This window comes from Canis lupus, chromosome X (assembly GCF_048164855.1).
Source record: "Canis lupus baileyi chromosome X, mCanLup2.hap1, whole genome shotgun sequence".
Classification (NCBI taxonomy): Eukaryota; Metazoa; Chordata; class Mammalia; order Carnivora; family Canidae; genus Canis; species Canis lupus.
Genome location: NC_132876.1, coordinates 112,306,833 through 112,329,857, shown reverse-complemented (window position 1 = coordinate 112,329,857; position 23,025 = coordinate 112,306,833). Strand labels below are relative to the sequence as shown.

General features: G+C 43.2%; 1 protein-coding gene across 10 annotated transcripts in view; it reads right to left on the bottom strand.

Moving 5' to 3' along the window:
• The window catches only part of CTPS2 (CTP synthase 2), a 108,900-nt gene that overhangs the window by 7,510 nt on the left and 78,365 nt on the right, over positions 1-23,025 (bottom strand). For 9 of the 10 annotated variants that reach the window (XM_072816595.1, XM_072816596.1, XM_072816599.1 and 6 more), the window contains 3 exons: positions 15,922-15,977; positions 12,583-12,679; positions 7,588-7,732 (listed from right to left, as the gene is read on the bottom strand). In XM_072816595.1, the coding sequence (XP_072672696.1) occupies positions 7,588-7,732; positions 12,583-12,679; positions 15,922-15,977 (298 nt within the window). The remainder of the gene's footprint in view (positions 1-7,587; positions 7,733-12,582; positions 12,680-15,921; positions 15,978-23,025) is intronic. The other variant, XR_012026441.1, reaches the window with a different exon arrangement.

The following is a 23,025-nucleotide window of genomic DNA, read 5'->3' as shown; positions in this document are numbered from 1 at the left end:
TAAAAATTTACAAAGCACCATCTCAACTATTCTTTATAGCAGCCCACAAGGATGAAGATCCTGAGGTTTAGAAGTAGAGACTTAGAAAAAAGTGCCTAGTAAGTAGCAAATCCAGAAATCAAATCCATAGCACCTGCTCTACTCATCCACCCTGTCCCCAAAGAAACAAACTATTTGCACCTGTTGGGGAGCAAGAATTTCCTGTTCTCTTTAAGATACTCCACCCTGGACTAGGCATAAAGGGAATGCGACAGATGAACAGAAGAAACCTGGAGGGACAGAAGTTTCTCTTAAGCCTTCAGGGTCTTTTTTTTTTTTTTTTTTAAAGATTTTATTTATTCATAGAGACACAGAGAGAGAATGAGAGGCAGAGACACAGGCAGAAGGAGAAGCAGGCTCCATGCAGAGAGCCTGACGTGGGACTTGATCCAGGGTCTCCAGGATCACGCCCTGGGCTGCAGGCGGCGCTAAACCGCTGTGCCACCGGGGCTGCCCGCCTTCAGGGTCTTGATTGCCTTCAGCTCCAAACAGTCCACGTGCCAAAGCGGCATATTTTGACATCTGTCCCAAACCCCTTCAAACCTGGAATAATCTTTATGCCAAAGTGGCCCATCTTGGGGCTGCTTGCCTTTGGCCCCTGCACACCACACATTGCAAGAATGGTCCTTGACAACATCAACCATGCACCCTAAAGTTTAAGAAAAAAACAGGCAAGGTGATTCCAAGTTTAAAATAGCGCTGGGAAATACACATCAGATTCTTGCAGGGGGAAAGAGTATCTTACCCTCCTAGTCAAAGGAAAGAGGTACCCAAGGGGGAGATAAGTATGCCTTAGAGGGAGAAAGGCAGATGCTACAATCAATAGAGAGGCCTCCCCATGCCCAGGGTCAGGAATGATTCGGGGAACTAGCATCCTAACAAGAGATTGGTGTTCGCCTCTCACTAAGTAGTTCAGGAATGTATGTATATACACTGATAAATCAAGGGCCACAAAAGCAGTGTTAGCTGAGGCAAAGGCATTAAAAGCTTCTAGGGAGATCAAGGGACTGCAAGCTGTTCCCTATGGATTGGTGTGCATTTTGTTCTCTAAGTCAAGGGAAGCCACTGAGAGTTTTAAATTCCAAAATAATGTAGGAAGATGGATTGAGAAGAGGAAAGCTGAAGGGATAGAGACCAGATAGGAAGCTTTGTGGAAGGCAAGAGATGAAGAAGACCAGAACTAAGGTAAAATTAATGACAATCATTCCTACTCAGGGGCACCTCACTGGCTCAGTCAGTAGAGTGTGACTCTTGATCTCAGGGTTGTGAGTTCAGTCCCCATGTTACTGGCAGAGCTTACTTAAAAAATAATAATAATAATTTCCATTTAATTTCGCACCATAGACCAGACACTGTGCTAAGTGCTTTATACTTAGTATGAAACTTCATCTTCATTAAGTGGGTACCATGTCAAGTGGGTACCATTACCATGCCCTTTTTATAAAGAAACTGATGCAGAGAAGAGTGAAGTCACAGAACAGTGATTATAATCATGGAATGAACCATGTATGGATATAGAATAAAGATTGGAAGGAAATCCTAAAAATGAACACAGTGTGTTAGGCTGGTGGGTTTACAGGTCCTTTCTTTCTATTTTCAAAATCTTCTGCAATGCTACATCTAGAAGTCAACCAGAAAATATTTCCAAGCTGGAAGCCAGCATGTCACTTAGATGGAAAATCCAAAGAGAGTCACAGAAGAGAAACTAGAGACAATGGTGAATGAAAATGGTCACCTTCTCTCCCTGATTGCTGCCAGGACCCAAAGATAAAAACGGAGAGATAAGGATAAGCATGAAGGAGAGAATGGACTCAAATCCTAGGAGTACACAAGGTATCGGGAAATGGAAAGATCTGGCTCTGGGTATGTAGTTCCTTTAAGGGCCTTTTGATTATAAAGTAGTTTCAACTTTTGAGTTCGGCCTGAAAAAAGTCAAGCAAATATAGAGAATCACTGAGTAATTTCCCTTCTCGTTTCTGTACCAGACTGCTTCCTGTTTTGCCACAAAAAGTCGATTTCTCTGTACAAAAGGTAGTATATGTCAGGTGGAGGCATGGAATCCAGGGTCCTAAAACCTAGGATAAAATGCTGCTCAAATGTCTTGAAATCCTGGCTTTATACTTTAAAAATACATTACCTCAAAGAGCTGCATGTCTGTGAACTGCTGACTGCGCCCCATCTAAGTTCTTGCTTTCCAACATGGAACAAGCACTCTGCAAGCAGGAGAGTTTTACTCTGACCTGACATGTGGGCATGACAAATGGGCATGAGAAATGATAGCATCATCCAAACTGAAAGGTGTTTCTCAACTTGGTATGTAGGTGAGTGAGCCTAAGAGCCCTGCAGGGCAGCCCCAGAGAACCACGTGCTGGAAAAAAACCTCGGAATAACTTTGGACTCTGATCCCTCTTCTGTTTCCAGTTGCTTAAAAATGGAATTCTGAACAGAGATGATATATTCTGTTTCTAGATACTAAAGAACTCAAAATTACAAGCACCTTTGTATAGTCTATTTAGTATAAGCCTCTAATAATAGTCTTCTTATAATCACATGAAACAGTCTCATTCTATTAGATGATATGCCAGCAAAACCATGCAAATGTGCGGTCACCTTTTGTACGTGGGACAGATTATGTTTACATACCAGAGGAGAGAGCTCAGCAAAGAATTACAACAATCTCCCACTGGATTTGTTTTTTCTAAAACTGGCTTATTAGACTTGTGCATAAAAAGAGTTAACACAGCGGGCCTGAGGCTGCTATGTTTAGAAGGTCCTGCTTAAGGAGGGACTCAGGAACTTGACTTTCAGATTGTGTTCTCCATTAGCAACTGATAAGGTCATTTCACTGGGTGTAGGCTGATGTGATTTATGGTGAATGCTTGCTTTCCTTCTGAGAGTCTGGAATCTGAGTGGTTACTAGGTAGAGAATGCCTATGAAACCAGCCCCAATAAAAACCCTAAACTCTGAGTCTCAGATGGGCTTCTCTGGCCATAAACATCAAGCACATGTTGCTGCATGTTCACTGCTGAAGGGGAGGTGAGCTCTGCAGGACCTCTCATGGGAGGGAGGGAGCATAGGAAACCTGCAAATAGGTTTCTCCAGACCCCACTTACACCTTTTTTTCTTACTGAGCCAGCTGGGTATGCTTACTCTGTCACCGAAGTGAATTTTAACCATGAGTACAACTATATTCTGATTTCCTTCTAGTGAATCATCAAATGTGTGGGTCGTCTCGGGGAACCCCCAAAACAAAGCCTTTCAATTTGATTTGGCATGTACTTTTGAGTAGCTTATAAAAACCTAAAAAATACTATCCTAAAACTGTCATGCCTCTTGAACAGAAAACTACAAGTTGAAAACCGGGTGGAACTGGTCCTCATAACTGCTGCCACTCTATGGACAGCAGAGTAGCCAAGACTTCAGCTCTAGATCCCAAGATAATCATCTTACCGCAACTTCCCAGGCACTAAAAGAGAACTGTTCTCCACAGGCAGACCGCAGAGGTTATAGTTCAGGTGGACCTGCTCAAAGCCAAAGATTTTTGCATTCTGGGCTTTAAAGATGTCAGCTGCACATGTGCCATATAATTACATACCGTCAGCCAATTTCTGGGAAAGGAAGTCATTATGCTAGTGTTCATATTCCTTAGTACATTTGTTTATGGTTGATTACAGACAGTCATCTTGTTTGACAGAAATACAGTACCAAGCCCGCTCACATTAGAGACCGGCCATCAAAGCAGTTGTTTGCTTTTTTGACATTTACTAATGCCACAGAGCTGGGCAGAGAGGGGTTGCAGTGCAAGCTTCCTCCAGAACCTGGGTATCTGTCACTGGGTTAACTCACGGTCACCATTCTTAGCTGGAAAACTCTCTTCGAGGTGTCAAAATTAGACTAGACCATATCCATCCTCCCCTGCTACCTACAGTTATTACTTTAACGGGTACTAAACAACCTCGAGTGCTGGGGAGCCAGGGACACCAAGATATATAAGGTGCTGGCTGCCCTCAAGAAATGCACCGGATCATAGCGGATATGTAGGAATTCTCTACCACGGAAGCCTGCTATTCTGCTATAATTCCAATAGCAGTAGCTGAGTTATATTAAGAAGTCTTTCCTTCTCCTCGAGACACACTGAGTCTTGCTCAGGAGTTGCTAGCAAGCAACAATTTTTCTCTGCAACTGCTGGTAAGCTGCACCCAGAGACCACCATCCCCCCTCCACGGGAATCAAGGGGCCATCTAACACACAGGTGGCCAGTCCACACAGACTAGGTAACACTTGTTCTTAGCTGTTGCTTGCAAACAACCAACCAGTCTGGTGTGACTTATTTCTCCCAGCCATCTAACTTCCTCCACTGTCACTCTCCTTTTACATGCCAGCACCTGAAATGATGGAGACTACGAAGTGGCTGAGCAGGGTCACAGCACACATGCGACATGAGACCACACTGGTATTCCCAATCTGCTGCATAGGCCACGCAGTGTCAGAGCACAGGGAGCTCTCTCTTCGCATGCAATCTCATGCACAACCATGCCACACGAGCCTGATAAAGTGCAGCTGCTCGGCTGAAGCAGGGAAGAGCCCGGGGTCCCCTCACCTGCTCCTCCTCACGGCAGCCCAGACTGCAGCTCCGCTGGGCACCGTTTGAAAACCAAAGCCCTGGTTCAAGGGTGCAAGGAGTGAGCATTCATTCAGTAAGACACCCAACACGGAAGTATGTAAAGCTGTTCCCATTTGAAAACATGGGTAGGGGCAGCCCCAGTAGCTCAGTGGTTTAGTACCTGCCTTCGGCCCAGGGCATGATCCTGGAGACCCGGGATCAAGTCCCACATCGGGCTCCCTGCACGGAGCCTGCTTCTCTCTCTCCCTCTGCCTGTGTCTCTGCCTCTCTCTCTCTCTGTGTCTCTCATGAATAAATAAATAAAATCTTAAAAAAAAAAGAAAGAAAGAAAAAAAGAAAACATGTGTAAAAGAAATGAGAGACAGCTGTGAGCTTCTCCTAGCAAAGTAATGTCACAAAGAAGCGAGCTTGTGTAACACAAACACACGCATACACACCAGACACCTCTCCTGGAAGCTCTCTACTGCAACATCACAAGGGTTATTTGCTAGGATGAGTGTCAGCAAAGGTAATCTTCTAAACGATATATATCCAGTTACTGTGGTAATAACCCTTCCTAACCCTTCTCTGATTCTGGCTAGCTCCACCCACTTTGCAAGTTATTGCATCCAATATTCTCGAATGAGAAGTAAAGATACACATTCTCCCCAAACTAATATTTAAATGTAAGGAAATTTTAACGAAAATCCCTAAGGGATTTTTAAAATTTGAACCTAATTTTAAAAATCATTGTATAATTCATCTGGAAAAATAGCAAAATATATATTTTAAAAAGTTTAATAATGGGGGATCCCTGGGTGGTGCCTGCCTTTGGCCCAGGGCACGATCCTGGAGACCCGGGATCGAGTCCCATGTCAGGCTCCCTGCATGGAACCTGCTTCTCCCTCTGCCTGTGTCTCTGCCTCTCTCTCTCTCTCTATGTCTATCATAAATAAATAAATCTTTAAAATAAATAAATAAAAATAAAAAGTTTAATAATGGGCGTAGGGTAGATAAAGTCTTGATTTACAGTAATGCTATGATAATGAAAAGGGTGATAAGGGTTCGAAATAAGAGAAAAATCATCAGTGGAACAAAACAGAAATCCTTCCAACTTATTAACCATGGGGATAGCGGGCGGGAGTGTGTGTGTGTACAGATCGTACCTTACACACTATGCCAATTATCAAGTACATATAGATTACAGATTTTTTTTTTTAAGATTTTATTTATTTGAGGGATGCCTGGGTGGCTCAGCGGTTGAGCCTCTTGCCTTCAGTCCAGGGCGTGATCCTGGAGTCCTGGGATCGAGTCCAGCATCAGGCTCCCTGCATGGAGCCTGCTTCTCTCTCTGCCTCTCTCTGAATCTCTCATGAATAAATAAACAAAATATTAAAAAAAAAGATTTATTTGGAAGAGAGAGGAGAGAGAGAGAGAGAGAGAGGAGAGAGAGAACACACAAGCCAGGGCAAGGGGAGGGACAGAAGGAGAGGGAGAACCAGACTCCTTGCTGAGCAGGGAGCCTGATATGGGGCTCGATCCCAGGACCCCGAGATCATGACCTGAGCTGAAGGCAGATGCTTAACGGCCTGAGCCACCCAGGCACCCCAGATTACAGATTTAAATTGTAAAATTGAAACCATGAGAGTGCTAGTGAAAAACAAATGGGCTAAAACAAAACAAAACAAAACAAAAAAAAAAACAAATGGGCTGCTTTTATATGATATTTTTGAAAGGGAAAGAAAGATTTTAGGTATTATACTAAAGGAAAAATCCATAAAAGTTAAAGATCTGACTGCATAAACTTTAAAAAAACATAAATAGGGGTGCCTGGCTGGCTCAACCAGTGGAGCATGCAACTCTTGACTTCAGGGTTGTTAAGCCCCACATTGGGTGTAGAGATTACTGAAAAATAAAATCTTTTACAAAAAAACATAAAGACTATATAAAGTCCTTCTTTATAACTTTTTTTTTAATTAATTTTTCTCTTCCCTTTTTTAAAAATTTTTATTTTTTTTAATTTTTATTTATTTATGATAGTCACAGAGAGAGAGAGAGAGAGGCAGAGACATAGGCAGAGGGAGAAGCAGGCTCCATGCACCAGGAGCCCGATGTGGGATTCGATCCCGGGTCTCCAGGATCGCGCCCTAGGCCAAAGGCAGGCGCTAAACTGCTGCGCCACCCAGGGATCCCCCTTCTTTATAACTTTTAAAAAAGATTTTATTTATTTATTCATGAGAGACAGAGAGAGAGAGAGAGATAGAGAGAGAGAGGCAGAGACACAGGCAGAGTGAGAAGCAGGCTCCATGCAGGGAGCCCGATGTGGGACTCGATCCCGGGATTCCAGGATCACGCCCTGGGCTGAAGGCAGACGCCCAACCGCTGAGCCACCCAGGGATCCCCAAGTCCTTCTTTATAACTCCTTATGGAAAATGAAAACTATCATTAATAACTTCAAAGGCAAACAAACCCAGTTTGAAAAAGTATTTGCAACCTAACAAAGGATTAATGTCCTTTATATATAAAGAGCTTACCAATCAGTAAGAAAAAGGATATAATAGCAAAAGGAAAAATAGAGCAGAGGGTATGAACAGGCTATTCCTAAAAAAGCAAATAAACGTATAAAATATTTATATATATTCATTAATCAGAGAGTCAACAAAAGTAAAGCCCATTTTTCACCTATCAAAATGACAAAATTTCTAAAATAATACCCAGCATCAGCATGATTCCCAAAGTCGACATGTTACTGATGTTAGATATGAAGAAATTATTTTCATTCGGAGAAAAAATCAGGATCATTAAGAAAGAAAAAACCCTACTCTTCGCTTTACAAAAATCCTGTCATGATGTTTGATTTCAAGAGAAACCTAAAATGTCAAGAGAAACCTAAAATGTTGCTAAGGGCAGCTCGGGTCGGTGCTGAGAGCAGTAAGCTGGTTACCTAGAAGACAGCTTGCATCCCTGTTGCAAGTAGCCATGCAGGTTCCCGGTTGCCGCAAGTAATAGGCCCAGGTACGGAGGAGAAGGCTTCAACGGCCTAGAAGAAAACTCAGGATGGAATTGGACACCAACAAAATAGGGATGATCTGAAATGAGAATAATCATGATGTGACTGAAGCAGACAAACAGAGAGCTGCTTTCAAGGTCTTATCTTTGAATAAGAAAACACATCAAATGGTAAGATAATGAACCCGTTACCATCACCAACAGCTCCCCTCATGAACCGTGTTCACAGCAGAATTTCAAGCTGCAAAACACATCTCGCTTAATAAGAGATCTGGCATTTTATCTGTGCAAGGTGTTAGAGTGAGCAAAATTAAGCAACATTTTTGAAAGGCGAGACGAATTCTGCTTGCCCAAAGTTTTTTGAAGGCCCTTGGTAGATGTATGTTGACTCCATTCCCATGGTATCCCTCACACTGTAGGGCGAACTGTAGGTCGTTCTGTCTCTTAGCTGGCCTCTGGCCGTCCCCTCCAAGGTTGTTTCCGGTCTCAAGGGAAGAGTCCCCTGAGAATGCAGCAAGCACAACTACTTTTCCAGTCACAGCTTTAGGTTGGATATTTATCAGGGGTGGCTCCATGAAACGGAACTGGCACCCCTATTTCACCCTATGCCAACTTATCACCTGTGATTTAGAGTCTCAGAGTGATAAAAGGATGGCCTTTCAACATGTTAGTGGTGGTTATGGCTTGAGGTGGTAAGAGATCAAGATATTTTTATTTTCTTTCTTACACTTTTCCTTATTGTGTGAAACTTTTCCATGACTATATGTTATTTACATTATGGGGGAGAAATTAAGTGATTTTCATACTGAGGTTGTAAAAAACTCCTGTGTGAGCCATTCAAGTTCTCCTAAATGGAATAGGAACAGAAAAGTAGCTTTACCCAGCTGCTTTTAAACACACGAATCCCCTTTGGGATTGGAAAAAATTAAATGGGCAACATTTCGAAATCTGGGTAGAATTTTTACAGGATTACAAATTCCTTCCCCCAATCAGATCTCTCAAAAACTATGTTTTGGATTTTTGCCCCCCAGATTAGGAAGCAACTTCTAATTAGAAATCAGACAACTTGGCAGCCCGGGTGGCTCAGCGGTTTAGCGCCGCATTCAGCTCAGGGCATGATCCTAGAGTCCCTGGATCAAGTCCCACGTCAGGCTCCCTGCATGGAGCCTGCTTCTCCCTCTGCCTCTCTCTCTCTCTCTCTCTCTCTCTCTCTCTCTCTCTTTCTGTCTCTCATGAATAAATAAATAAAAAATCTTAAAAAAAAAAAAGAAATCGGACAACTCTCTAATCTCATAATTACTATAGTACAGAGCATGGTCAGGGCTGTATTTCCTACTTCAAAAATCATTTTAATTGCTATGTATATCAAACCAACGATGACAGAATGTAAGTTTTATGGGGAGGGGAGTAAATATAACTTTGTAACTTTCAACAAGATGCTTTATAAAATGATCTGAAAATCTAGCATGGAATTCAAAGTCACAAATTCCCCTCACTTACAATTGGAGACCCAAAGCTCCTACTACAATAGTAAGGAAATGACGACTGAATGGAAATGCCCACTATCGTGAAGTTCTCATTTAAAGCTCTGCTATACAAAATGGTAGCTCTTAGCCACATGTGGCTATTTAAATTCATTCAAATTAGCTGAGCACACATCCAGTATTCAGTAGCCACACATGGCTAGTGGCTACCACACTGAACAGGGCAGAGTAGTCCATCATTGCAGCAAGTTTCACTGGACAGCTCTATGTCCAGAAAGATCCAGCGTGGAAATCCTGTACATCACATCTAGGAAGAAGCCTCCTTAAATGAGAGGGACACTCAGGTATGAAAGCCTGGTGAGGAGAATGCCACCTTCTTCCAGGAATGTGTCCTCTCAAGTAAAAGAAGAAAAGAAATGAAGCAAGTAGCTTTCAATTTAAGATGCAATGGCTCTTACAGCACAGCATCTAGGGATGTCTTTGAAAGACAGACAGTAATTGTGCTTTTGTACAACTGCAGACAGAAGCTACGCAGTGAATAATGTCATGGCTAGGGACAAAATATTTGAATGAATGGACCACTGTTCTGAATCACTTTCTCCAAAAGAGTCCCGTAGGTCAATATGAGGAAAGAACGAAAAAGTTTCTATTTTGATGGTGTTCTATCAGTCAGATAAAGTATCTTTTAGATAGTGCTCTTAATTGCTTTGAATCACATTCTGACACTATAGTAATCTCAAACTTTATTGTTCCTTTTAGAATTCCTTTAGGAATGTAGAGATTCACGGATATGCTTCTAGGGGTAGCTAAGATCAGAATCTCCTGGGGAATTTGCCTTAATAAACTGAATTTCCTTGCAATCAGCTTTTAAAAAATGGCAGGATTTTACGGCGTCTCTCATTTCCTTTCCAACACCCGTGAAATTTGGAAGTGTCAATGGGAAACTAAATCCATGCAATGAAAGAGGCATCTAAGGATTTGCTGACAATAAGGAGGGCCAGGAGAATTAAAAGAAAGTAAGTACTTGAATGAAGTAAACAAACAGTAATCTGCTTAAGAAATTCTCTGCCCTCTCCCATGCCAGAAAGCTTTAAGAGACTTCAACCCTGACCAGGGATCTGCACTATAAAAATTCTAAATGATGGGCATTTCCATTAGAAAGACTATAGGAGGGATGCCTGGGTGGCTCAGGGCTGATCCCGAATCTGGGATGGGGTCCCACATGGGGCTCCTTGTGGGGAGCCTGCTTCTCCCTCTGCCTATGTCTCTGCCTCTCATAAATAAATTTTAAAAATCCTTAAAAAAAAAAAAGACTATAGGAAATACATCCTTATCTTCTAATTCAAAACTTCAGGCATGGATTGATAATCTTAGGTGGAATGTCTGGTGAAAAGAAGAAAAACAACATCCACCAAGGCAGTGGCAGGACCTGGTTTGGCTCCAGGCCCACCTGTGACTAGCTGGACAGCAAAGACAACATCTTTGCACCACAGCCTCCTTCTCTGTAAAGTGAGAATAACGTCACCCATCTTGTAAGTTACATAAGCCCCGCAGGGCATCTAGTGAGAAGCATCTAGTGAGCGTGCTCTTAATGTCCACTGCTTTCCCTCTTTGAGGGTCCAGGTAACACGTTACTGCATTCAAAGAAGCCTTTGCCGACTTTAATTCTGCTCCCTGCCTGGGACCCCTGAAGAACCTAAACAGATTCCAGACAGAAAAGGAAAGGGACAGAGAAAAGGAATTTTAAGTAGAGGATGGTGACAGGGGCTAAGATGGTAAAAGAAGTAGGAAATTTAGAAGAGTAAGGCCAGAATATCTGGAGCCTAAAGAAGATAGGTTGAAAGGTAGGTTCTAGGAAATCATGCTACCATTTTTATAGTATCCTGTACAAACTAAGCATTCGATAAATGAGAGTGGTTTATCCACCAAATTCGTGTCACATGCACTGCACAGAGCCCCATCCTCCTTGGGAGGTGCTGTGGAGGGAAGGGCCTGGAGGCAGAAAGGAGCTTTGGTACCGCTCTGGGTCTGAGTCGCCATGCGTTGGGATGACGGGGAGAGGGATGGAAATGCAACCCCAACTCAATCTTTCTAGAGACAGAATCTACACAACTTGACAACTGATCACAAGTTGTGGGTATAAAGGGGAAGAGGAACTAAGTAAGTCTAATTTTAAGCCTGATGGTCTAGGACAGTGGTTCCCAACCAGAGGCGAATGTGCCCCTCAGAGACACTTGGCAATGTGTGGAGATGGTTTTGGGTGTGCGACTTTGGGCAAGGAGGGACAATGCTACTGGCATCCGGTGGGTAGAGGCCAGGGACGCTGCCAAATATCATATGGTGCACAGAACCACCCCCACTGCAAAGAATGATCCCCCTCCCCATGCCAGTGGTGCCCCCTCTCCTGAACAGGGAGACTGAGGATGACTTAGCAGAAATAGTCAGGAGGAACAACTAATTTGGAAAGCATGCAAACTTAGTTTTAAGTAAATGGAATTGGAAGCACTAGAACATCCAGATGGACAAACCGGTCAAGCAGGCACCTGAACATGTTAGGTTCAAGTTAAATGAAGTGTGTATGTGTGGATCTACAACAGGGGTTGGCAAACATTTCTGTAACAGGGGCCAGGCAATAAGTAATGTTCAAGACAGAGCTGGGGTCAGCAGTAAGCATGGGCTTACTATGTATTTGCAGCTCTGAATGAGAAAACTGTCCTCTGTGTCATCAGTGATGGTGGATGGTTTGCACCTAGGCTCTTGAGGGAGTCCCAGCCCACACATAAACAACTTCTTTGGCGGTCTTCCTCAACAGAAGTCACCATCCCCTTGTGCCATGTTTGGTCTTACTAAGAACTTCCCTGGGTGCAGTGACTAGTGTTCACAAGTCAAACAACTGGCCCACACTTGACCATGGAGCATAAGCGGTATGGAAAGGCAGATTCCAGGTAGAATGAGGGGCCAGGCTCTACATACAACAGACATCAAAACCAGTCACCAGTAGTGGGGTGGGCACCGGGCCATTCTTCCTCAAAAGAGAGAGAAAGGAGAGTGCTACTCAATGGTGGGCCACCTGCCTTGCCCAGAGCAAGTAACCTAGAGGCTAGCAAGAGGAGGAGGCCCAGAAATGGGGCAAGGATGGTAAGGAAGCATACTGCTAGGAGAACTGGTAGGCTCGGAGCAATGTGTCATTTTATGGTAGAGTCAGACTAGTGGGCCCCAAAGTGATTGGGATTATAAGTGGCTTGTTTTTTTCATGTACTTTATATTTAGTCATATTGTTTAAATTTAGTTGCGTATTTATTTCAAAGGAGAGAAGAAAAGGAGAGCAAACAAAATGAGTCTCAACGTAGATCTTCACATATGACGACAAATGATATTTTCATATATAACAACAATGAGACGTTAGTTTACCAGGAAAATTTTCAAAAACAAAGAGCCCCACTTACTTGCCAGTTCAATGATTTCCATCCTCTCTCCATCAACATCCTGACCTACAAAACTTAAGTCGTTCTGCTCCAACTGACTGATCAGGCTTGGGTTCACCTAAAAAAACAAGAAATTAAATTAAGACTTTGGGCAGCAGAGCCATACAGACATATCAGCTTATGAAAATGTCCTCTGTCAACTTGAATACAATTTTCTTAAAAAATAAATAAAAGAAAATAAAAATAAAAAAAGAAAATGTCCTCCCATCAATTGGGTGGGGATTCCATTTCAGTGATGCTCTTTACTAGTAGTTAATTTCTATATCCCACCCCCAAAGCCTATTTTTAAACTCATGATGAACCTGAGAAACAGTCTAATCACAGCCCCTAAACCTGAGAGGCCCACCTTCTGTTGCTCAAAGATGAGATTCAAAAAGTAAGACTGTGACACAGATATTCTGACTTGGAACCTTGAGATTAGCTATTTATAGCCATCACCATATTTGCTTCTTCCCTTGAGTTATGTGTAATTAACTGTTTCTCCCCAAATCACAAATCTCCTTGAGGATTGAAACTGTCTTATTTCCCTTGTGACTAACCTCAATGCTTCCTTCACACATAGTTACATAAAAGCTCTAAGGTGATGCTTGGAGCAATTTTTCTGCGTAGAATATTGGTAATAGACGACAACTCTATGGCCTGGTGCACAGCTCCTTCCCTCACTCATTGCATCCCTAGTCCTTTCCCAAACTTTTTAGCTTCTCCTTCACAGAAAGTACTAACTCATCTAAAATCAAAGTGGGGTCCTGCCTGTCCTCCTCAATCTTAACCCCATATGTTTTTATTTTTTTAACATTAGGCTAATTCTCACAATTTATAATTATTTTTCCTTTTTTCAACAGTTTTATTGAGATATAATTCACATACCATCCAATTCACCCACTAACAGTATACAAACTCAATGGTTTTTAGCACATTCATAGAGGATTTCAGCCGTTGCCACAATCAGTCCAGGAATATGCCCTATCTCCTCTAACCATCATCCCCTAATCCCCTCATCACCTCCCCATCAGCCCTAGGCAACCACTAATCTACATTCTGTCTCTTCAGATTTGTCTGTTCTGAGCATTTCATGGTAATGGAACCATACAGTATGTAATCTTTTATGACTGGCTTCTTTCACTTAGCTAATGTGCTTTAGCTTCGTCTCTATAGTAGCATGTATCAATATTTCATTTCCTTTTATTATCAAATAATTTCACTGCATGGATAAACCACACTTCATTTACCCATTCATCAGTTGATGGACATTTGGGGTGTTTCTGCCTTTTTTTTTTTTTTTAGCTATTATGGCTAATGTTGCTTTGACCATTTGTATATAAGTTGTGTGCATGCACGTTTTCATTTCTCTTGGGTTATATATCTAAGTATGGAATTACTGGGTCATATGGTAACTCTAGCTTTAACTTTTTGAGGAGCTGCTAAATGATATTCCATTTTACATTTTACATTCCTACCAAGAGCATGTCTTTACCAACACTTGTTATTGTCCGTCTTTTTTTTTTTAATTGTCCGTCTTTTGATTGTAGCCATCCTAGTAGGTATGAGGTGGTATTAGTGGCTTTGACTTGCATTTCCGTGATGATGAGTGACGTTGAACATCTTTTTATTTGCTTATTGGCCATTAGTATATCTTCTTTGGAGAGATGTCTATTCAGAATCTTTGCCATTATTTATTATTCAGTGGTAAGAATTCTTTATATATTCTATATAGAAGTACCCTATCTGATATGTGATTTCACCTGTACTTATTTTATCTGTTATCTTATTTTTTGTCCTGTCCATTAGAATGCAAGCTCCTGAACAGGAGAGAGGCTGTGTGTGCCTTTCCCCCTTCCATCTCCAGTGCATATCAGATACAAAATAAATATGAAGGAATGGATGGCCACACAACCATGTGCACAGTAGTTCTTGGACCTTCTGGCTACCACCTGGGCAAAGCACCAGTTGGGCCAGTTCCCAATGGAAATAGGACCAAAAATGGCCTATACTCAGCAAATTGGTCTCTAATAGTAGTACCTACCCAGAATCAATTCCCATTGATCCTCCCTCAAAATAGAACCCTGGACTTTTTCTAGCATCTACTCCACCTCCACATGGCCCATGGGACACCATCTCCCCCATTCTCTTTTTTTTAAGATTTTACTTATTTATTCATGAGAAACACACAGAGAGAGGCAGAGACACAGGCAGAGGGAGAAGCAGACTCCATGCAGGGAGCCCGATGCGGGACTCAATCCTGTGACTACATGCCCTAAGCGGAAGGCAGACACTCAACCACTGAGCCACCAAGCATCCCATCTCCCCCATTCTAGAAGTTGGTCCTGCTAGTCTAAACCAAACATCATAAACCTATTCCTCTTGGTTGATGAATGATACAAGAACCCAGGTTTAATCCTGGTTTAGCTTTGCCCTTGCTATGGTTACCAGTTCATAGGAGGGCAGATAATTGTACTGATCCAATCAGACTGAAGAAAAACTTCCATGTCTAGGAGAGATAGATGCATGTTGCCTCAGCTGCTGCTGGTAACCAACTTGCAACTAGGAGGGAGACCAGCCAAAGGGCAAGGCAAACACACAGAGAAAAGGTAGGGCCAAGAGAATCCCACAGAAAGTAGAAGCCCTGATCATACCATGCCTAGAGCCTGCCCAGCCTCTGAACTACCTATTACCTAATATAACAAATTTCCTTATTGTTGAGGCTGGTTTGAGTGAATAATGAGCAGGGATTTTGTTTCTTCCTAGCTGAGAGCATCATAATTGATACTCCAATAATCCTGGTATAGACAGTCTGCATTTTAGGGAACCTGTTTCTCATGTGACAATCTCAACAATAACTCTTATTAATCATACAACACTAAGCCTCAAGCTCAATGTAGACTTCCAAAGAGGTTCCTAAACCAAGAATCCATTATGTGATAGCCCGAGATGCATCCCTATCCCGAGAGGCATATGGTTTAGAAGAGGCAAGTTCCCTTTTCCCAAACCTGCCAAAAAAAGGGCGGGAGTTTAAAAATAAGGACAATGACCCTATCTTAGTCTAGGAGACAACAGTTAGGGTAACCTAAACCCTGATATGTCCTGTGTGCGGATACTTAGAGATTTTGCCTTTGAAAAGCCAAAAAGGACAGAGGGTCCCTGCCTCCACTTGCCCCCTCTGGTTTTTTTGGCCTGACTCTGACTCCCGAGCCCGATGGATACCACTGAGCTGGACACTTTTTCCAGAGGTCTATTTGTAATCACTGGAGTTCCTCGAACTAAGCATCTACATTCCACAGTAATTCAGTGTGTAGGCCATACCTCATACCGATGTCTGTGTCTTTCTTCTATAAAAGGAACATCACCATAAAGTTTCCCTGTAAAGATACAAGAGTGAAATTAATATCAAGGTAATCAGCTTTGGAACCACATCCAGAACATATGTGTGGAGGATGTCTCTTTGATCTCTATCCATATGTCAGAGGCCTAAAAATTACCTGGACTCCAGACAGTAATCTAGATTTTCTTCTAGAAAAGCAATAGCTTCTCTGAAACCCTGAAGCAATTCTCAAGTAAGCCATCACGACTGCATAAAGGGAAGCCCTCTGCTACACAAGTCCACCATGGAGTCCAACAGACATGCCCTCCTTTCCTACACCTGCCTGCAGTACTGAGAGACGGAGTAACGTTGGCACCACCGCTCCTATGCAGATTCCTTTTTTTTTTTTTTAAAGATTTTATTTATTTATTCATAGAGACACAGAGAGAGAATGAGAGGCAGAGACACAGGCAGAGGGAGAAGCAGGCTCCATGCAGAGAGCCCGACGTGGGACTTGATCCAGGGTCTCCAGGATCACACCCAGGGCTGCAGGCAGCACTAAACCGCTGCGCCACTGGGGCTGCCCTCCTATGCAGATTCCTAACAGCGCTCACGTTACAAAAGAAGAAAATGAAACCAAAGGAATGGAAATGAAACAGAAGGACTTGCCCAAAGCCCCACCCCACTAGCTGCACAGTTTGATCTTGAGCCCAGGCCCCCTCACACCTGGTCCATGCTTTCTCCACCACCCCAGCTGCCTCTGTGTATTGGCCAAATTGGTTTACACCCTGCCTTTAAAATATGCCTGTCCTTTGACTCTAAAAATTCGACCTCTATGAATTTACCCCAGAAAATAGAAACAAAGACAGTTTACCACAAAGATGTGCACTACTACATTACTTAACAGCGAACAATTGGAAACAGACTGAGCAGCAGGACTAGAGGACTGCTAGGTTAAATGAGAGGATTCTTTTTTTTTTTTTAACACCAATGATTCGTTCTTTTTTTTTTTTTTTTAAGATTTTCTTTTATTTATTCATGAGAGACACACAGAGAGAGAGGCAGAGACACAGGCAGAGGGAGAAGCAGGCTCCATGCAGGGAGCCCGACTTGAGACTCAATCCAGGGTCTCCAGGATCACGCCCTGAGCCAAAGGCAGGCCTTCAACCGCTGAGCCACCCAGGGATCCCAGACACCAAGGATTCTTAACCAGGAGTGCGTGGCTGATGATCGTGTGTTGCTAAAACATGCCCGTGTCACTGTGGGTGTTGCAGCCCAGAGTGAGGCACGTTGGGCACGACCTCTTTGGCAACAGGCACGGCAATGACTGGGCTGTCCAGTGACTGCAGTGTCAGGTGGATAGGAATGGCTGCCGTCACAGGACCCTTCTCAAGAATAGGCCCCACCGGATCACGTGGGGAAGCAGGATGGCACTACCATCACATGGGTGATGGCACTGGAGCAATGGGAGGGGCCAACAGCCATTCCCTCGGCACCAGCCCTCATGACGCAGACCCCTAGCACACACCCAAGGGAGGAGAAGACCTGCCAACGGCGCTGGAACTCATCGTCCAACTCCAACAGAATCAGCAGCCGTGCTTGGATCAGTAGGCAGGGGATTATCAGACTATAAGATGTCACAAGGCTGAGGAGCAGGATGTTTCAACCAAGAGAGACCAAATGCTTCATGTCTCCTTTGAGCTTTTGACTTGGATAAAGAAAGCGCACCCCGGTTATGCTCTCATATGACCCCATATGATCATTGATCACGACTGAACTTCTATTTTGCAATTTTGTCCATATAGACACAGCTCTTTCGGGATAATGTTAATAACAGTGAATATTTACCACATGCATTTGAGGAAAATTGGAAATATTGGGGATAGGGAGCTACTCTGGGAGAGCTCCAACACGCCACTGAAAGGGGGGTCATTCAAGACTGAGCCTTTGTTCTCAAACTATTGGTTCATAAAAATGAAAGGAAAAATGGAAACTAAAAGCACAATAATGTCCCATTGGAAAAAACAGAAGCATATGTATCATTGTGAAGCTACAAGAAAAATCATTTGAAAGCTCTGGACCAGGGACGCCTGGGTGTCTCAGCGGCTGAATATCTGCCTTTGGCCCAGGGCGTGATCCTGGGGTCCCTGGATCGAGTCCCACATCAGGCTCCCTGCAGGGAGCCTGCTTCTCCCTCTGCCTGTGTCTCTGCCTCTCTCTCCCTCTCTCTCTCTCTCTGTGTCTCTCTCATGAATAAATAAATAAAATCTTAAAAAAAAAAAAAAAAAGCTCTGGACCTAACTTTGAGAGGATCCTGATTCCCTTATGACCTCTGACTTCGTGACTGAGCTTTTCTTCCTATGGTCCAAAACTTCTCTGCTTTCTCCATTACAATGGATGAGTAAGAAATCCAACAGTAGCCTGCCAATATTAACAGATGGTGAAAAATATAACAAACATCTCCAAATTAGGATATAAGGAATTCTATCTTTGAGTCATCAGGACTAGCAGGATATGGTACAACATTTTGAAACTGTATGGCCTGTGCATACTGCCTGACTTAAGGCAAATTTGGGGTTTGCTAAGATATCTCAAAGGTGACAGGAAGATAGGGGTGGTGTAGTGACTCTGGAACCAGACTACCTGGCTCTAAATTGCACTACACCATTTAAAGGATGTGTGGCTTGGGCAAATTATTTCACCTCTCTGCCTCAGCTTTTTCATCTGTAAGATGGGCATTATGATAGTCTTATTTCGTAGAGTTGTTGTAAGGATTAAACAAAGCACTTGGGACACCTGGGAGGCTCAGTTGGTTGGCCATTTGCCTTCGGCTCAGGTCATGATCCCAAAGTCCTGGGATCGAATCCCACATCGGGCTCCCTGCTGAGCAGGGAGCCTGCATCTCCCTCTCCCTCTGCTGCTCCCCCTACTTGTGCGCTCTCTCTCTCTCTCTCTCTCTCTCTCGGTCAAATAAATAAATAAAATCTTGAAAGAAAGAACGAACTTAGAACAGTAAGTAAACCATGTGATTGCTATTGTTATCTCTAGACTATGAAACCTAAGTGGAAAGAATGGAAGCCAGAACATAAGCTCTACAAGATAATGGACAAGATAAGGACCCAAGCCCTCAATTCTTGCAACCAGTGTAAACTACTTGCTACATAAGCAAGTAGATGAAAAAAATATATATTTCTCTAATGAATGGAGGAGCATTCTCTCTCTCTCTCCCATATATATATATGATATATAATGAAACATGTTTTCAGAACTTTGGAAATATTGTTTTGTGCACTCAAATTCTTACCTGATCACATATATGTATCTGTCAAGAATGAATTTACAAAACTAATCTATTGCCATATCCATGAAAAAAAATTTAAATTTCCTTTATAACTATATGTTGAGAATCAGCTCAGAATGTGACTAGTCCAATTTTATTTGAAAACACCTTAAAAACAAAATAAAACCAAGAATGCTCATTCCAGGGCCCTGGCCCCAGGAATTCTGATTTGGTTACTCTCAGGAGAGTACCTGGGCATGTGGTTTTTTACAAAGCACCACCAGTGACTCCCTGTGGATTCCGAATTAGGAGCCATGGATCCACACTGTGGCTGAAAGTGCTTTAGGTGGACAATCAGTGACAAGTCAAGACACGAGCTGCTACTGAACGTAGGGCATCTCTAGGTGTGGAGTGAGAGGACTGAGGGATAGATCCACCATGTTGTGAGGAGTGGTTCTTTGGATGGATTTATCAAGCACACGTGCCATGCGATGATCTTAGGCACGGGCAAAATCCTGAACAAAATGACACAGTCTTCTTTCTATCCTAGTCTTTCTCGAGACAAAATCAAATGCAACAAAGATTAACTGCGCACAAGCTTAATGTTCACTTAAGAATCAAGTGGTGGAAAAAAAAAAAAAGAATCAAGTGGGGGAAACTTCAAAAAAAGAAAGAAAAAGAAAGAAAAAGAAAGAAAGAAGAAAAGAAAAGAAAGAAAAGAAAAAGAAAGAAAAGAAAAGAAAGAAAAGAAAGAAAAGAAAAGAAAAGAAAAGAAAAGAAAAGAAAAGAAAAGAAAAGAAAAGAAAGGAAAGGAAAAGAAAAGAAAAGAAAGGAAAAGAAAAGAAGTAAGGGGTGGGGGGTGCCGCCTGGGTGGCTCAGTCAGTTAAGTGGCTGCCTTTGGCTCGAGTCAGGATCCCAGGGTCCTGGGATCGAGTCCCTTGTAGGGTTCCCTGCTCAGCAGGGGATCTGCTTCTCCCTCTCCCCCTGCTATTTCCCCTGCTCGTGCTCTCTCTCTCTCTCTCAAATAAGTAAAATATTTTGAAAAATGAAAAATAAAAAATAAAAATAAAAGAAGCGAGTGTCAGCAAAGCTTTAAAGAAAGGCAACTGATAGAAGTCTCGGGATCCATAAAATGCCCCCAATGTAAGCATCAAGACACCAATACTGTGTACAATAGGGTTCTGAGAAATAAAAACACTGCAAATTCCCTCCATCTCCTTCTCTAATTTGCTTATTCTGTCTCATACATGATATATTTTGAACCCACGCACATGATGTATTTTTAACCCACGCACGGTCCTGTCCACCCCCACCCACCTATTAGTAATGCTAGCAACTGAATGTGATTTACTTTTCTCTCCTTTTCAGAGCCAAAATCTCCCCTTCAAAAAGCTATAGAAAGCTAACAGGCAGAAGCAACCCAAATGTCCAGGGACAGAAACTGGATGAACAAAAATGGTCCATCCACACAATGGAATATTATTCAGCCTTCAATAGGAAGGAAATCCTGACCATACTACAACATGGATAAACCTTCAGGGCATTATACTAAGTGAAATACGCCAGTCACAAAAAGACAAATACTGGATGATTCCATTTATACAGGGTCCTTAAAGTAGTCAAATTCATAGAGACAGAGAGCAGAATGCTGGTTGCCAAGGGCTGCAGCGCGGGGAATAGAAAGTTGTTAAATGGTTGCAGAGTTTCAGTTTTGCAAGATGAAAAAGTTCTGGAGATTGGTTGCACAGCAACGTAAATATGCTTAACACTACTGAATTGTATGCTTAAACATGGTTAGGACAGTAAATTTGATGGGGTTTTTTGTTTAAAGATTTTTATTTATTTATTCATAAGAGACACAGAGAGAGAGAGAGAGAGAGAGAGAGAGAGAGAGAGGCAGAGACACAGGCAGAGGGAGAAGCAGGCTCCATGCAGGGAGCCCGATGTAGGACTCGATCCCGGGTCCCCAGAATCACGCCCTGGGCCCAAGGCAGGCGCTCAACCACTGAGCCACCCAGGGATCCCCACAATTAAAATTTTTAAAAGTAGAGGCACTTGGGTGGCTCAGTGGTTGAACGTCTGCCTTCAACTCAGAGCCTGATCCCAGGGTCCCAGGATCCAGTCCCGCATCAGGCTCCCTGCATGGAGCCTACTTCTCCCTCTGCCTGTGTCTCTGCCTCTTTCTCTCTCTCTCTCTGTCTCAAGAATAAAAGAATAAAATCTTTTTTACAAAATTTAAAAAGTAAAAGTTAAAAAAACCCCTTCCTGCCCCCACCACTCCCTCTTCCCTGACTTACCCTTCATGCAAACCTCCCATCCACATCCTTTGCAACTTGGCTTTTGCTCCTGTTATTTTACAGAACTGCTCTCAAAACCCCAGCAGAGGGGTCTTCAGTTGGGACCTGAGTAACTCCTTTCCCCATCAATGACCTCTGTTCCTCTGTGCATCCTCCCTGCCCCATGTACTAGCTCTTCATCCTCAACTGGGACACTTGCTCAGAATTGTACCCTCCCTTCTTCCCCCACTTTCACTCCTGAAAGCCATCACCCACATGCTGTTGACTCCCATTTTGTATCTTCTGATCCTTATCTTTCACCTGGGCTCCACATTTCCTACTTCCAGGGGACTAGAAGAAATCATCCAGGGCAGGTACAAAAGGTAAGATCATTCACTACCTGATGGGCTCTGTTCCCTCTTTCCCCTCGGCAGAAGTGCCTTGCCTTTGCCCAAACATCTTTTAACTGCTGCACCAATGTCTTCATTTGACCCACTTTTAAGACTCCCCTGAACCGTGCCCTGTGCTAATTAAGCACTACAAGGGCACTACAAGGGCTAGAGTTCTCTCCATTATGTGCAAGGGTTTGCCGGTATTTGTCCATCTCAGAGATAGGCTGCCCAGGGTACGGATATTTGGTGTATTTGGCTCGCATGGTGTTGGCAAACACACTGTTTTAAAGCTTTGAGTAAGTTGCCAACATTTAGAAACCAGGAGATTTCTTATAAAACTCCAGGTTTCGGGCAGCCCGGGTAGCTCAGCGGTTTAGCACCACCTTCAGCCCAGGGCCTGATCCTGGAGACCCGGAATCGAGTCCCACATCGGGCTCCCTGCATGGAGCCTGCTTCTCCTTCTGCCTGTGTCTCCTTCTGCCTGTGTCTCTGCCTCTCTCTCTGTGTCTCTCGTGAATAAATAAATAAAATCTTAAAAAAAAAAACAAACCCTCCAAGTTTCCAGAATCTCCTGAAACTTTAGAAGACTGATGATAGTGAATCCACAGTTCTTCATGCAACTATCAGTTTTAGCAGTTAGTTGCTACTTTGATGGGTCAAGTGCTGGTCAATTTGCCCCAGTCCCCACCACTCCCTATCACCCGGGTAACTCTAAGGCCTGATGTAGCTGCCACTGAGTGTTGAGCTTAAGCTGTGGCATTTCTTACATCTGCCTGTTCAACTCGTTTACATTCCCAAGCCCAGTCCCACTGGCCCAGCTGCTCAGTCTGATGTTGATTCAGTGCATGCGTCCCTCCTCAAGCCAAGCATGTGGTTGCAGATTGGCTTTCAGAAGCCAGAGGTGGGGTGTTCACTTTCTGCACTCCCTGCTCTTCTCCCCCGAAACCCCCCTCCTGAAATCTGTGGAGCTCTGTCTTGGGGATCTCAGCACAAGGCAGCTTTGAGCTCTGAGAGTTGTTTGGGTCTTTCTATTCCCTCTTTAATTAAGGTCCAGCTATTTGGTATAGGGAGGGGGTTAAGAGTTCAGGCTCAGATATCAGCTGAGTGAGTTTCTAACAAATGACTTGAGCTGGCTAAGATGCCTCTCTCTGTCTCATG